Source organism: Hyperoodon ampullatus, assembly GCF_949752795.1.
Source record: "Hyperoodon ampullatus genome assembly, chromosome: 14".
Lineage (NCBI taxonomy): Eukaryota > Metazoa > Chordata > Mammalia > Artiodactyla > Ziphiidae > Hyperoodon > Hyperoodon ampullatus.
In genome coordinates this window covers 55,768,802-55,785,647 of record NC_136927.1, presented here as the reverse complement: position 1 = coordinate 55,785,647, position 16,846 = coordinate 55,768,802, and the positions used below count along the sequence as shown (strand labels likewise).

General features: G+C 44.1%; 1 protein-coding gene across 2 annotated transcripts in view; it reads left to right on the top strand.

Annotated features, from left to right (window-relative positions):
* CDS2 (CDP-diacylglycerol synthase 2) overlaps positions 1–12,597 on the top strand; it is a gene marked incomplete at its 5' end in the record, with an annotated part of 57,986 nt that extends 45,389 nt beyond the window's left edge. For both annotated transcript variants that reach the window (XM_079719408.1, XM_079719407.1), the window contains 11 exons: positions 714–810; positions 1,567–1,664; positions 3,731–3,870; positions 5,565–5,623; positions 6,266–6,348; positions 8,313–8,400; positions 8,911–8,979; positions 9,866–10,018; positions 11,481–11,600; positions 12,042–12,145; positions 12,404–12,597. In XM_079719408.1, the coding sequence (XP_079575534.1) occupies positions 714–810; positions 1,567–1,664; positions 3,731–3,870; positions 5,565–5,623; positions 6,266–6,348; positions 8,313–8,400; positions 8,911–8,979; positions 9,866–10,018; positions 11,481–11,600; positions 12,042–12,145; positions 12,404–12,536 (1,144 nt within the window). In that variant the 3' untranslated portion in view covers positions 12,537–12,597. The remainder of the gene's footprint in view (positions 1–713; positions 811–1,566; positions 1,665–3,730; positions 3,871–5,564; positions 5,624–6,265; positions 6,349–8,312; positions 8,401–8,910; positions 8,980–9,865; positions 10,019–11,480; positions 11,601–12,041; positions 12,146–12,403) is intronic.
* Positions 12,598–16,846: the final 4,249 nt, after the last annotated feature.

The following is a 16,846-nucleotide window of genomic DNA, read 5'->3' as shown; positions in this document are numbered from 1 at the left end:
ATAAGACCCCAAAACATTATCTAAGAGTGTTCCTGGGCATGCCTCCCACACATTTGTCCCTTTGAAAGGCTATATTGTGCAGTGTTTACGGGCATGGGTTCTGGAGCCAGACAGACTCCCAGGATTCAAATCTCAGCTTAAACACTTCACAGGTGTATGAACTGTGCATCCCTTTCTTCATCTGTTATAAAAGCTAGTAGTGTTGAGGGTTGAATCAATTAATACATGTAAAGTCCTTATAGAAGTGCCAGGTACATACGTATGGTAGCTATTATTACAACCGTGTTTGATACTGTTATCACCATAGCGATGCAGGGTCAGAGCAATGTAGGATTCTGCTGCAGGAAAAATGTTCATAGTTTTTTCCTCAGAGAAGCCCATAGAAGCCGTCCAAGTAGATACAGAAGTAGAGGGCATTGTTCCCTTGGGTCTTTTGCCTGATTCCTTCGTTAAGACACAAGCTGGGTGTGTTTTTCTGTGGACCTTGGAGCACTTGCTGAGTTTCGTGTGGATGATGTGATGGCTCTGGCGGCTCTGCTCCTCCCAGCATGTGGCTGCTGGGCTACTGCCTCTGTCAAGGTGAAGGACATACTCCTGGAAAGGATTGACCTCAGGGCCCTCTCAACCCAGGAAGAACCATCCCCCTTGGGTTTGTTCCTCAGTTCTTTCTGGGCTCCTGACATGTTTTCTCCTTCCCCTCCTCTCTAACTTAGATGGAAGAACTGGTGGGTGAGAGGCATCTTGACTTTGGCCATGATTGCATTTTTCTTCATCATCATTTACCTGGGACCAATGGTTTTAATGATGATTGTAAGTGCCATTTATGTGCTGTTTTATAGTTTTGCCTTCACTTTTCCCTACAGGACTGGTCATTTTAAGTGCCAGGTGTTGGGTTGGTTCTGGGAATCACTTGGGGTCCAGGCTCTTCAGACCACATCTGCCTTAGAATAGCTGTGATTTCTCACCTTCCAGCAGCCAACTGGAGGGCCATTTGTGTGTGAATTAAAGATCACTTTAAAATTTGATTTTATTACTTCAGCTCTTTGATCAAACTGGGACCCTGGCTACGATTCTGTGTGACTCTTGGTTTTGTTTCTTGTTTTCCTGGAGTCTCCCTCCTAGGTTTTAGGACTTTTTTGTTAAGAAATCCCAGTCCACAGTACTTTGCTGTTAGTCTTCCCACTGTCATGGACAGGGTCAAATGACTAACAGATGAGTGCTGAGCAGAGCAGTTGGGACTTTTCAAGTATGTATTTCTATTCATAGTCAAGAATGGAAGATATTGAGTCCCGAGGTGGGGGGTTGTTCTACAATAAAAAGTTAATTGAAGTTTCAGAAGCATATATTTATTGTGAGAAATTGCATCTACTCTGTGTGACTTAAAGGGCCTCACTACCCTGTGGGGTGGTGTGAGAGAGAAAGGAGGAGAGCAGAATCACTGAAGGACCGACATTGTTCTTAAATATAGTGGTTTTTCTTGAAGGCCCATGACCTGTTGGTTTCTGTTTCCAAAGATCATAAGAATTGGGGAGTTGACAAGTGTTCTAATTCTTTTGTGTCCTGCAGGTGATGTGTGTTCAGATTAAGTGTTTCCATGAGATTATCACTATTGGCTACAACGTCTACCACTCCTATGACCTGCCCTGGTTCAGAACCCTCAGCTGGTAAGCTCTTTAGCCCCACAGAAACCCTTAACAGATTTGGACAAGTGTTTCATGGTAGGTATTTACAATCATGGTGGGAGGGAGGCTGTGATGGCCATGGACCTTCACAGCGCCTTTGAGACCCAAGTATTGGATAGGCCGGACTGTATGGTTGGCCTTTGAGGAGCGTTTGAGTAGTTACCCAGAGTCTGGACTCTTCCTCAGAAGAAACCAGACCAGCTGCATCTGTGACCGTGTTTGCATCAGTATTTGGATTCCTTAGACTCTGCACAATGGCCCCCCTTTTCTAGATCAGTACATTTGTCATGCTCTAGTATCTCAGCATCCCACAAGAGTCATCTGGGAGTTGTCAGTGCTGGTGTTGCTGTCTCTGGCACTTGACCTCCTCATCCTTAGATGGTTGAGACCTCGTCAGTGCTTTTCAAGCTGTGGTTTTGGAGCCCTAGTTCCTCGGAGGCTCCTCGGGTGCCATTGGGCAGGAGTGAGACTAAGTGCAGGGGATCTGGGCTCCTCGGAGGAACTCTGCTTTCTCCTCCTAGGAAGGGGCTTGGCTTTTTCTTTTTTTTGGCCACGCCACGCTGCATGCAAGATCTTAGTTCCCTGACCAGGGATTGAACCTGGGCCCTCGGCAGTGAGAGCGCAGAGTCCTAACTGCTGGACCACCAGGGAATTCCGGGCTTGGCTGTCTTGAAGCAAAAACAGGATCAAAACCTATAGTGCAGATGATGTTTGAGACCCCTTCCTGATCTGAAACTCGCTGCTGTATTGACCACACTCTTCTCAGGTGGTGACATGTGAGCAGAGTACTGTGTAGTCCTGAGAAGACTTCGGGCAAATACAGACTCTTCTCACCCTGCTGTGCTGGGTCTCGGGCATTGATTTCATTGCTTACCAGGCCGGAGAGTAGTGTTTTGGGCCCCGGCAACTTGGTTATGGCCAAGGGAGTTGATGTGCTTGCACTTGGCCTGTACACATCCTTCTGAGAGATGCTTCCTCATCATCCAGCAGCACAAGCTGCCTCGCTGTCTCCACAGGGCCTGTGCTTGCCACCTGGGTTAAGATGTAGGTCTCTCTTGTGGGTCTTCTATAGCTGGAAAGCAATGTTATGAATTTTGTTAACATACTCAGGATGTCTGACCCCTGACTCTGGTCACTGTACAAAGGAGGTGTTTTTCACATAACAGAAAACAAACCCAGTATGGGAGTTCTTGAACTTCCACAATTAAAAAAAAAAAAAAGAAAAAATGGAAGAGAGAAGCTCTCCCCTCTCTTCTCTGTCTGGATCCTTGTTGAGTGTTTAGAGTGGGGCTGCTGGTTCCCATACTGAGAAATACCAGTGAGGCCACAAAGGTATATGAGCCATGTCTTCTCCCTCCTCAGAGCTCCTTCCAGTAGAGGAGAGAGGTTATAAACAAATGAAGAGTTAGTGCTAGTGAAAGGTTTGTGTGTCAAAGCCAGGCATCAGAGAGGAAGACAGTCTGAAGCATAATTAATTGCTTAGTGGAAGGAGCAAATACTTTGTACTATAGAAATAAATGCAGGGGAAGCAGATATCATGTTAGGTCATGCAAGGTTTTTATGAAGAAAATGGTATTTGAGCAACGAGTGATAAACTGGGTAAGCGAAGAGGATGTTCCAGGCCGGGAAAAGAAGGGAACCAGGCAGACAGGTGGCAAAGCCAGAGAAATCCATTTTGATAGGTGTACAAGGTTTGTGTCAGGAAGAGTGGATGTAAGGCTGCGGAGGCAGGATGAGGTGCCTTTCAGAGGGTTGTCTTACAGTTTGAGTGTTAAGTTAGACCTGATAATGCTACAGAAGGGGCAAAAACTTGAGTCCCAAGTTTATGATAAATGGAGAGTGAATGAAAGCCACAAATTTCTAGATAAACGTCTCACCTGCAGTGTCACCAGAGAACAGGGAATGGTGGTCTTCTTGTCCCTGTGTGAGCTGCCCCCGGGGGTCTTGGGGGTCAGGTGGACCTCTGGTCCTCGAGGCTTTCTAACAGCCTCGCTTTAAAGGAGAGGCCACATGTGCTCCCCTTGGCAGTGACCTGTATTCTTTTACAGGTACTTTCTACTGTGTGTAAATTATTTCTTCTATGGCGAAACAGTGACAGATTACTTCTTCACTCTGGTCCAGAGAGAGGAACCTTTGCGGATTCTCAGTAAATACCACCGATTCATTTCCTTTACTCTCTATCTAACAGGTATGCGTCAAGCAGCTCACCAGTTGTTGTGTATGTCTTGTTTTTGCATGTCTGCTGAGTTGGGACATTTCTTGGTCAATGTAAGGTTTTGATGACATTAACTCTGACCACTTAGGGGAGCAGAGCTAAGGATTCTGCCTTACGTGAGCTGTAGCAGCTCTTTACTAAGAGAAATGAGACCAAGGGGCTTGTGTGGTTGTGGAGGCTGAGTTTGTGCCACCTGTCCTTGTGTTCCAGCCTCTGTTGGAGGACTGCATAGCATGGTCTTGTCCTGACTGTCCTCTTGGCAGAGATTCTGCAGTGTGACTGAAACAAAAACTGCCCAGGAACTTGTATATAAAAGGGGACATTGCACTGACATATACACTACTATATATAAAATAGATAACTGACAAGAACCTGCTGTATAGCACAGGGAACTCTATTCAGTACTCTGTAATGACCTATATGGGAATAACGTCTAAAAAAGAGTGGATATATATATATATGTATAACTGATTCACTTTGCTGTACAGCAGAAACTAACACACATTGTAAATCAACTATACTCCAATAAAAATTAATTTTTAAAAAAGGGGCATTGCAGTGTATTAGAAATTTTATTGATTTGGGTTTAAAAAGACCTGTGACTTCAAAGGAGCCAGGAGCTTACTCTTTGAATCTCAGTTAGCTCTTCTGTAATCTAAAGCTAAAACAGGAGCATTACCGTGAGGATTTGATCAGATACATTGCAGCTTGACAAACAGTAAAGTGCTCTGTCAATCTAAACTCAGTTAAGACTGTACAGTAATGCTAGTAATGCGTTCTTCATAGTTACCCTCAAAGCCAGTTTGAGGCATATGAGAAATTGTTCTGACCTAATAAGTTTCAGTCTTACCTGTTGTTCATCAGCTTGATGGCAATACTTGGCTCTGTGAATGACACCTGGCTATTAAAATATGAAGTCCACTTCCGAGAGGTCTGCTGTGTTGAGGATAGAGAGCATGCCTCAGAGCCTGGGAGCAGCCCCACAAAGGGAGGCCAGGGGTCTTGAATAGTGATGTACTCTCTTCTGGGCAGGGCTGCTTTTGAGGGACCCAGCACACTTATGGGTAAAATCCCTTTTCTTCCTGGAGAGTTCGGTCATATGGGTCAGTAGGAGAGAGATGCAAGGATGGCCATGGCCCTGTACCAGGTGGATCCCCCTTCTGCCTGTTCTTTAGGACAGAGGTTGGCAAACTTTTTCTTAAAAGGTCCAGATAATAAATATTATAGGCTTTGGGGGCTATAGGGTCTCTGTTGCAGCTCCTCAGTTCTGCCATTGTAGCAAAAAAGGAACCCTGGACAGTATGTAAACAAATAGGTATGGTTGTGTTCTAATAAAAGTTTGTTTATGAAAACAGGCAGCTGGCCTGACTGTTGTCGGCCCCTGCTCTAGGATCAAAACATTTCTATCTGGTGAACAGTGTCCTAAGTTGAGTGTAGTCTGCAAGATTTTAAAATATTGCCTTCCTTTAATTGTCTTGAAGGAGTCATTTTTTCCTTCTGACTGCTTATCTGGTTTTATTCCCTTGGGCTATGAATTTGTGCCCTGTTTAACTGCTGCCAGGAAGTTAGCAAAGGACTGCTTAACACAGCTAAAGGAAATGACTAGGACAAAGATAAATGCAGAATGTGATTCATTTTGCCCTTTCTCCTCCTCTTCCTCAAACTAGGATTCTGCATGTTTGTGCTGAGTCTGGTCAAGAAGCATTATCGACTGCAGTTCTACATGGTAAGGGAAATATGCGCGTCAGTGTCAAAATTCTTGGCATAAGTGAAATTCTGTGGAAACTCCACAGGCCTCTCATCCTTTCTGTGATAAATCATAACCCTGGAATGCAGTCTGTTCTTATGCATCTGGAACCTAGAGGATGAAGGAGGCATCCCCAGTGAAGTTTGGTGGCTCTTTATCCACCTAGACCCAATCACTGTTATGTGATTTACACCCTAAGTAGTCTTTGCCCTCTGGACCTGAGGGTGGCCTCCAGGTAAGGCTCAAGGTGAAGCTTTAGGCATTGCCCATAGATATCCTGCCTGCTATATCATTCCCTCAACCTAAAAACATCCCCTCTCTGAGTGTCCTAAGCACTCAATAAATACTTACTAAGAAAATGAGAAGTACCCAGGCTTTGGAGCATAGAAGGACTAACTAGTGGGCCATATGGGCCCTCCTTTTGATGGCAGCTGTAGCTGGGGAGCATAGTTCTTCCCAGAGGCCTGTTCTATACCTTTTTCACGTCCTGTAAGACAGGTACAGAAGCAGATATCTTTCCTACCTGTTTCTAAGCAATTTTCTATTTGGTATTAAGGGTTATTTGAAGTTCCTTTCAAGCTAAACTGTTAGGTAAAGTTTATCCTTTATCTTCTTTTGCAGTTTGGCTGGACCCATGTAACATTACTGATTGTTGTAACCCAGTCACATCTTGTTATCCACAACCTGTTTGAAGGAATGATCTGGTGAGTGATGTTGGGGGGGGTTTCCTTATATTTTGTGGGTGTTTTCATATAGGTGGGCTGAGAAACCCTGATGAACTGTCTAAGCCAGAGGTTCTCACCTGAGCTACATCAGAATCCCCTGCAGGCCTAGTTGCAACACAGGTTGCTGGGCACCCCCACTCCTGAGTTTCTGCTTCAGTAGCTATGGGGTGGGGCCTGAGAACTTGAATTTCTAGTACATTCCCAGGTGATGCTGATGCTGCTGGTTGGGACCTACACTTTGAGAACCACTGTTCTAGACTAACAGGTGTAGGGATATTTAAAGAATCAAAAGCAATGCAACTATATGGCAACAAATTTGAAAATCTAGAAGAAAAAATCATGATTTCCTGACAAGAGGTCACCGAGTAAAAATCACGAAGAAGAAAACTTGAATAGATAAGTAACTATAAAAGAACTTTGAAAATTGCATAAGAATCTACACCTGGAAAAAATGACCAATGATAGCAGCTGAGTTTTATCCACCCCTTAATATTAAAGCTGATAAAAGCATAGGGAGGGAGAAACAAGAATGATAAACTGATTTCTTTTATGATAATAGATATACTATTCTAAATAAACTATTAGCGAATGGAATCTGGCAATGTGTCAAAAGAATGATATACTTAGTAGATTTTATTCCACAAATGCAATAGTTTCAGCAGGAAATCTATCACCATTGATAGAAATCAGTAGGCTGACTGAAGAAGCTATGCTTTTAGTGAAAATGTGAAGGCATATACTCATGTATATGAGGTGCTAAAGTACGGTGATTAAGATCCCAAACTGTGCCTCTGTTTCCTGTTCTCAGGGTGAAGGTACAGTTAATACCCACTGCCTGAGGAATAAATTAGTAAAAATATGTAAAGTGCTTAGAACAGAGACTAGCTCATCTAAATGTTCGCCTTAGGGCATTATTATGTTTAAAATAATGATAATGGCCTGAGGAGATGTACTCTCCCTCTCTTTCAGAGTGTTGTTAAGTAATTCTAAAGAGGGGCTCATGCTAAGTTCTCATCTTTAGGGCTAGACATACCACTTGGTTCTAGAGTGAATCATATTAAAATCTCTAGTTACTGGTTTTTAGACTGAACCTTCAAGACTTAATTATAGGTGTAGAGCAGAGAATGTTGCTAGAAGCCTCAACAAAGTAAATACTATGGGTGGTTGGGTGGTTACAGGTGCTCTAAACCCCTACCTTAACAAGCAGGAAGTCAGAAAATATTGCCTGTAGTTGAAGGGCTAGGATTTATGTATGTTGTGTTAAACTGTAATAGAGGAAATTTGAAAAAAGTGACTGTCGGAGAGCAGAAAGTGAGAAGAGAGAGATGGTACAAGTTTGGAAACTGTCCCCTTTTTTTTTTTTCATGGTGGGGATGACCAGACCAGCAGAGGGAGGCAGAGAAGAAATCTGGCTATATGTACTTGGTCTTGCTCTCAGTGTAGTCCTAGGGAAAAGTTGGGCTCACTAGAGCTAGTAATAAAAAGTAAAAAAAAAAAAAAAGGTAAATTATGAAATAGATAATAAATGTATTACTTAGGATTATGGACGTAACTACTAGAAGAAGAAAAGTCAGAAATGATTAAAAGTAGTTATTTTGGAGAATGGAGATAGGGATAGGGGAAACAAGGCAACTTTTGTTTTTTCTTTTCTTTACACTTTAAATTTTTATATTACTTTATAATGAAAAAAGAACAAATGACATTTTATAGAATACCACCTCCATTTATTCAGTAGTCATTCAGTAAACATTTGAATGCTGCTATGTGCTGGGTACTAGGTATGGCTTATGTGGCATTTTATTTCTTTTAAACTTATTCCTTAATGGTTAATAAGTACTATATGGGTTATTCTGGTACTGAAATTTATGAATGGCATTGTTTTGTGGACTTTTGAGGTATTATCATCTTGGTAGTGTTGATTCTTACTTTGGTTTATTTCCTAGGTTCATTGTCCCCATTTCTTGTGTGATCTGTAATGACATCATGGCCTATATGTTTGGCTTCTTCTTTGGTCGGACCCCACTCATCAAGGTAAGTGGATCACCCTAACATGGACCATCACCGTGAGGGGAGGGTGGTGCTTTCAGTATGAGTAGATCAGCTTGGGAGACAGAAGAGATCTAGCTGGTGTGTACATCTTTATGTCATCCTGATGAAAGCCTAGTAATAAATTATCTTCAAGAGAAAAGCCAGAGGAAGACTTGACAACTACTCATAGGAAAAAAAAGAGCTAATAGGGAAAATATTTTTATAGACAGTGTAGGCACACTTTTGTGGCTTTGATCTGAATTTGAGTGTTATCATTTAATTAGTTTGCTGTTTTATAATATAATTAAATTATTTGGCCAATTGAAACAAAGGAAACTGAGGGCTATTAGGCAGGGAACAAGGAAACCAAGTATGGGGTACTTTAGAAGGTGAGGTGGTTTAATTGAATGAGGAGTTTTTTTAATAGTAGAAAGACTTTTAACAGTTAATCATTATTCCCAAAGCTAGAGTTATCAAAATGCCTTTTTTAAAGAATTTGCTCTCTGTCCACAGCTGTCCCCGAAGAAGACCTGGGAAGGCTTCATTGGGGGCTGCTTTGCTACTGTGGTATTTGGCCTTCTGGTAGGTGGTGCTCCCAGTTGGGTGGGGGATGGGCAGAGGCCTCCCACCCACCTTCAAAGCCCATCCACGGCTAGTGAGCATGTCCCCCGAGGCCAAGGACTCTGTCCTGCTGAATGGCAACCTTGCCTTGTAGTGGGGCATGAACATGGCATGGGCGGTGCCAACTGTCCTTTATCTGCCAGTCTTTAAGCAGTAGAGGAGTGGGGGCCGTGCACACCTTGTACTCCTCTCAGTCTGAGGCCTGGCAACACTCAGGAGATGGCATTCTTGTCCAGGCATTTGATATTTTTCCTGAGCGTAAGAGATGAGGTGGGATATGCCATTCTAACCCAGATTTTCTCCTGTGCGTGTCTTGCCTGGAGAGGAATGATCTCCCAGCCCTTTCTAGAGCACCATTCGCTGCTTCTGACCCTCAGGCCAGTCTCTCCCCTTTTCAGAGTTGTCCGGCTGCCCTTCAGGGCTGACCCCCTACTTACTGCTCTTCAGCCTTCTCCTCCTGGTTGTCTCCCTCTCACTACACCGCTCCCCTCACCACCTGCCATTTTGAATTAAGGGATCCTGAGGAAAATGGACCGTCGCTCCTCCAAATGGGGTGAAACTTCTTGTAGTTCTTTGCCCAAATTCCCTCAGGCCTTTCCTGGGTTTATTCAGGGCCTGGTTGTTGGAGCAAGTACATTGAGGCCTCAGTGGGCCATCAGCCTCTTTTTCATTTTTTTTTTTCCAGATACAGGTAAAATACACATCTGTGAAATATGAACCTCTGATTTAGTGCATAGCTTGCACTTAGGGTGCTAGGCACTGTGAGGGACTTGGCTGAACCAGGCACGTGCTGCCCAGGCAAGATGGCTGGAACTTGTCTCCTTAGTCTGTCTGTTCTCATCCTCAGCTGTCCTATGTGATGTCCGGGTACAGATGCTTTGTCTGCCCCGTGGAGTACAACAATGATACCAACAGCTTCACTGTGGACTGTGAGCCCTCGGACCTGTTTCGTCTGCAGGAGTACAACATTCCTGGGGTGATCCAGTCGGTCATTGGCTGGGTATGTGCCACTCACATGGGGCGAATGATCCTTGGCTGGATAGTGACTACAAAGAGAGAGCCCCCTCTCCACCATTGCCTTCCCTCAAAAACAACTAGCTTCCTCCCTCCCCAAAGCTTGTAAGCCCCAGGTTGGAGAATTGCTCAAGTCAGTTCAGGGTGAGGACAGGAGGAGACGTTTCCTCCCACTTCAAATCATTAAGACCAGGGTTCTGAAAGTGTGCTTTTGGATCCTGGGGCACCCTGAGGTCCTCTCAGGGCGTCCGTACTTTCTTCGTAACATAATGAAGAAAGTTTCACTTTTTCACTTTGTCAATATTTGCCATGATGGTGCAAAAGCAGTGCTGGCACCTTAGCATGAGTAAAGGCAGTGGCACTAAACTGGACTGTCACTGAATTCATTATGCCACATACTCACAGGAAGACTCAGCCAGCTCACTTTAAGAGTGTCTTTGATGAAATAGTAAAATTATTAATTTTATTAAATCTTGACCCTTGAATACACACCTTTCTAATGCTCTGGTACCAAAATGGAAATTATACATAAAATGCTTCTGCTAAATGCTGCAGGACAGTGCTTACCTAAAGGAAGACTGCGTGTGCACCTGCTTGAGTTATGAGCTGAACTAGCGGCTTTTTTATGGGGACATAATTTTTACTTGAAAAGAGCCGACAAACTATAATTTTTCAGATTTGGATTTTTGGCAGACATTTTTCTTGAAAAGGAACAAAGTGAGTCTGTCACTTCAAGTAAACAACTGACAGTAGTTGTTACCAACGATAAAATTTGGCTTTCAAGTACAAATTAGAGTTTTGGAAAGTGTATACCTGCCACTGTAAGTTTGACAGCTTCTTAATACTTAAAGGCTTTTCTGAGGGATCTGTGGTGATTTTAACATACGATGTTTTGACATTGTATGGCAAAATTTGTCTACATTTGAAAGATTTGTGTAACTCAGTGAACCAGTATTTTTGAAATGGCCAGTGCATGGTGTTACACAGTCATGCACGGGTAAACGATCCATTCAAATGGTCATTGATAGGCTTTCAGATTCCACATTGCACCAAATTTTTAGAAAACTACCGCTCAAGTTCTGGTGTAGTATCAGAGAAGAATACCCATCCATAATTATCTGAAAAGACGGTGCTAAAATACTCTTCCTTTTTTCAACAACGTATCCTTGTAGGGCTAGATTTTCTTCATACACTTCAAGCAAAACGTCATATTGCTGTGGACTGAATGCGTAATACCTCAATGTCCTCTATTAAGCCATATATTAGAGATTTACCAAAAACAAACAAAAACCCCCAAACCAGTCTCCTTCCTAAATTTTTTTGGGGTGGGGGGAGAGAAATAGTTTCATAAAGAGGTGGTTTTGTTGTTGTTTGTTTGTTTTTTAATGTTAACAAGTAATAAGCCTGGGCTTGCAGGCATCTCGACTGACTTCATTTATTCTTTTCAGAAAACAGTCCGGATGTACCCCTTCCAGATTCACAGCATTGCCCTCTCCACTTTTGCTTCACTCATTGGCCCCTTTGGAGGGTTCTTCGCTAGTGGATTCAAGCGAGCCTTTAAAATCAAAGTAGGAAAACCCTTTTCTAGTCCTCTCATTGTCTCCTAGCCGGGCCCCTTTTCACCCGTCTTCTGCCTTCCTCCTCCTGTCCCACCTCATCAGCCACCACCCCCTTCAAAATACCAAGCTATGAACCCTGATGATTACTGCGTGCTCTTCTTCACCCATGCATGGAATTTAAGTAGGTTAAAGGAAGATACGTTGTTTCTAAGAAAATTCAGTGGTTGGATTTTCAGTATATTTGTTAATATATTCTTTCTTCAAAAGAAACATTTTGTAATTTAATAAGATTGTGTACTATTATAGCTTCAGCATTTGAATCAATACTTACTTTTCACTTTCTGTTGCTCTCAGCTATTCAGTACAGTAGCTGGACATTGAGGTGGGACCATAAGCCAGGCTTTGACTTGGCTGAGGCCAGGCTCATCAATCCTTCCCCTCCTCTAACAGGACTTTGCCAATACCATTCCTGGCCATGGAGGCATCATGGATCGCTTTGACTGCCAGTATCTGATGGCCACCTTTGTCAATGTGTATATTGCCAGTTTTATCAGGTATAGTACCTTTCCATCTGAACCAAGTTAGTGGATTTTTAAGTGTGGTGAAATTCTAGAATTTTAGCTACTTCTCAGTTTGAGTGAAAAAAAACAAATGTGGATGCAGTTTTCAGTTGTTGTTAGTTATGGATTCCCTGAGGACCCCTACCATCCATTAGTAGAGAATCCAGAGAGGGAACAGCTACTTGAATAATCAGGCCCTTGAAGTTGCTTGGCCCCTGCTTTGCTCAGTGCTGTTTCTTCATCCTCTTCCAGGGGCCCTAACCCAAGTAAGCTGGTTCAGCAGTTCCTGACCTTGAGGCCAGAGCAGCAGCTCCACATCTTCAACATGCTCAAGTCTCACCTGACTGACAAGGGGTTGCTGACAGCTGCCACAGAGGACGAATAGGGACCACCGAGGGCCAGGAGAGCAGGAACAGGGCTGAGTGAGGGGCAGGGCTCCAGGGCAAGCCCAGCTGGACAAAGACAAGACTTCAACTCACTGTCTTTTTTTTTTTTTTTTTTACAGTGTTTTTTATTTGTGGATTTAAAAAAAAAAGTCTATGTGTACAGTCTATGTGCTTATGATTTGGGTTGTAAGTAACCTACAGCTTTGAGTTGGAAAGAAGTCATGGGGGTAAAACCATTTGGGTTTTTAAAACCAAAGTTTTTAACAACCTGGAAGACAGTGTTGCCCAGCTCTGGACCACCTGCTTGGTGCTTCTAGCTCCCAAGCTGGAGCTTCCATATCTGGGCTTGATCAGAGTGGACATTCACCTGTGTTCGTCCAGTTTAGCCCCTGCCCACCCCCCCAAGCTCTCTTTGTAGCTGACCCCCAGCAGGGAAGAGATGCACAGCTTGGATGTCTTTACTACTGGAGCGCTTTCCCTGAGCTTCTCAGTAATCCCTGCCTTGGAGCTACGGGAGTGTTGCCTCCTGAGGCTGGAGGGATGAAGGCTTATTAATCAGATAGGCATTCTGTTCACAAATCCTGTGGAGTATGAGCTCTGCTTTATGATATGGGTTCACCTCGCTTCATCACAGACTGAAAGAAGGTTTCAGTTTTTATTTTTTTCAAAAAGCATGAAAAATTATAATAGTCTGGAGAAAAGCCACACTGTACTATTTCAAGTGTATACAGTAGGATATACTGTAATTGGGCCTTTTCCCACAGGGTTTAGGCTCAAGTGGCTCCTATAGGGCAGTCGGTTAACTGGGTCTTTTCAGGGATGGTGTCGTTCACGTTTGTGCTGTAGACTTGTTGCTGCTGAATCCTTTCTGGGGGCTTCCCCATTTGACAGGGAGCAGAGGGCTTCTCTTTCACGTGCCCATGCCCTTGGCCTTGCTGACCACCCACGTAGCTGCTGTCTTGTGTGTGTGTGTGTATATATATTATATATATAATATATATATATGTATAACTCTTAAGGCAAGTGTGTATCTGTGTGTGTTTTAAAAATCACTTATTTCTTAACAGTGATTTCAGTTGTACCATGACTTCTTCACTGAAACCACAAAGTCCTGCTAACAGCTCTGCATAACCCAACCCAGTTAGAGGTTTGAAGCTTCTGAAGATTAAATGCACACTTGTATAATGTGACCAGTTTAAATGTAGTTTATATTTTACAGGGGGACCTACCTTTTTTCTTTTCAACTGTGATTTATTTATTGTTTCCTTTTAATTAGAGGAGTGAGGTTGACTTTTGGAATATACGTGCTTTGTCAGGACAATAAGCAAGGGGGTATAGGAGGGAGAGCTTGGTGGCCAAGTGTGTTCCATTATTCTGTGCCATATTGGTTCTCATTGCCAAATGGGGGTGCAACAGCTTGCTTCAGCACCTTGGGCTGGTGCTGCTTTGCTTTATTTCTGTTTATCTCAGCCTCACTGCATCCGTGGATGCTCACAGCCAGCCCAGATCACTGAAGCGTCCAGCACGGGCCAGACCCTCTTGATGTCTCAGCTCACAGTCGCTGTGTGACCTTCCACGTGCAACAGCTTTTTTCTTCTGAACTTTTATTTCCAGTTCATTACATGGCTTTTCTTTTTCAGGTCCAAGGCCCCCTTAAAAACAAAATGTGTTTTTGCATGGGGTTTTAGTGCTGGCTGTGATGCTAGGTAGGACAGACACATCACTCTGTGGGTCCTCATTTTCTGAGCTGTCTTCTAATTCCCATATTCCATGATTCTGGCTGAACAAGTACATGTACCAGAGGCTGCTGCAGGTATTGAGTCATGTCCTGGGCACCCAAAAAGCAAGTACTTACAGGCCTTTTTCTAAATACTTGTCCTTAAAATGCTTGTCCTCAGCAATAAATCTTAAAGAGTGGAGGTGATTAGTAACAAATCTAGTTTTCTGATTGCAGAATGAACTTGGTTCCCCAAACCAGAGATGGAATGGCGCCACATTTGTCTCGTGGTGCCCCACTGTGGGCACATGGTGGATCCCTGGGAGCAGGGAGTCTCAGCTGGGACCCGGCAGCAGAGAGCCACCTTTGAATAGGTCTTCCTTTGGGATCAGGGAGCCTGGCACATTCCTATGGACGTGGCTGCTGATGGGGGTCCTGGGAAACGGCAGCTGGAAGCTCAGTAGAGCTGCCATCAAGAAAGCCTGAGGGTCAGCTGGGATTTTGTTTTCTTTTCATTCCCTGCCTGCTTTCTGGTGAAATAGGGGAATTTCGTAGTCAGTAGCCAGGAGACTGATGCCACCTTGTGTCTATATAGCACATTGTTTTTCTTTCTCCCATTTATTGAAAATCTTTCACCAAACAGCCAAATTTCCAGAGACTTGTAACACACAGCTGTGCAGATCTTAATGAGTGGCATAACTTGCTTCAGATCCATTTTTTTGTGTGTGAGAAATAAAATGTGACAAATTGTGTGCCCTCCCTTGTCGTGGATTCAGTTTCTAACTCCCATGCATGGTTTTATGTTTCCCATTTGATTTTGTGTTCATACATATTGTGCAGTCCTGATTTAGAGATTTTTGTTTTGTTTTCCAATTTGAATCCTATACATTCTCACAGCAGCCTTCTGAGGTACCTCAGGTGAGAGGCATGAGCCCTTTGCTGATGAGGAAACCGAGGGCCGGGGGGGGCGCTTCCCCAGGGTCACGTGGTGGTTGTGCTCACCAGCAGGAGAAGGACTTATCATCCCTGGGCCTCCTCACCTTTGGAAAGCGCAGTATTCCTTCTGGCAAGCTCAGGAGGCCCGACCTGTGTGCCACGTTTGGAGCTTAAGTTGCTGTTAGCTCCTACCTGGTTCCATAAGGAGCTGATGGAAGAAGAAACCAGGGAGCATCTGCAGGGGCTGGGCCTGGGCGTCCTCCCTGGCGAGTTCTCATGACTGCTCGCAGGACACCCGCGCCTTTTCCCTTTGCGTGCATGTGCCACCCTCTCAATTGCTCTCAGCGTCGAAAAAGTACACATCTATGTTTTGCTTCTGAAAGTGAAACCCTCTAAGGCAGCCTGGGCCTTATTTATGTTTATTACTTCTCGCCTGTTTCATATTCTGAGCATTTTAGTAGGTATAGTTTAACTGTATTTAAGATGTATTTCCTTCTAGTGTTGTACAATTCTGTAATGTATGTTTGAAACTAATGTCTCTTTCAGAATGGGCAAAATGTAACTTAGCCTTACACAGGTAGACTCTGAAATCGTTTTATGGTATTTATTGTTTCCCCACTGGGCTTTTTATCCTGTAACTTATGTTGTATAAGAAGATTCCAAAAATATATTTTAACAGAGACTAAACGGGCCCTTTGATTTGAATGAGCTAGTTGCCGAGTTAGCTGGAGCCTGATTCGAATGGATCCTTAAGTTCACATCTTCAGACTGTCAGTGAGCCCCTGGCAGGCTCAGGAGCATCCCTGACATTGCCAGGAGCAGGGGTGTGTGTGACTGACTCAGGGCGAAGAGCATCATTGCTTGGAAAACTGGACAGCAGTGACCTTGCTCCATAAGAAGCCTGCCCAAGGTCAGTTTCCAAGGAAGTAGATTTGCATTACTGTACTAGATGTGGCACCTCTGAAACAACTTCTTGTGTCACTGATATCTTAGGCACCATTGCCTTTTGTCTTTGGGAGTAACTCTTGTCTGTGCCCACCTTTCTTGTGCGTTGTGATTATGTGCTGAGGAAGGGGTGGAGCAGGGAGGGAGCAGTTTCCCTTAGGCCCAGGGTTCCTGTTCTTCCACAGTCAGGGTGGGAAGTTTCCCTTAGGCCCAGGGTGCTGTTCTTCCACAGAAGGATGTCCAGGTGACTGTCATACACACATTGCAAGACAACAGACCATGGGCCGACTCTCACTGTGCTTGTCAGGGGCTCCGGAAGAGTGGCTGGAACAAAGCATCAGCTTCCTGAAGAGGGTCTGGTTCTTGGGCAGAGCCTCATTCGGTCCTTGTCTTGGTGAAAACGAACTTCCTTTTCCCTTGATCACCTTCCATGCACGCAGTTACCCAGCTTTCACTTTTTAAAGAGATTACCCGCTCCCACTTCCTAACTTGTTTCCCCTTGTTGGGTGGGGGCCCTTGTGGCACGACCTACATAGAGTGCTGGGCTTGGACCAAGTGGTGATGAATGAGGCTAATTTAAGGGCTCTTCTAGGCCCACCTCCTCTTGGTCCTGAACTCTGCTCACCCACATTGCCTGCAGAAGGTGGGCCCGTTCTCAGTGAGGAATGGAGTCACAGCTGCTGACTGCCTATTTCCATTTGAAGGTGGCCC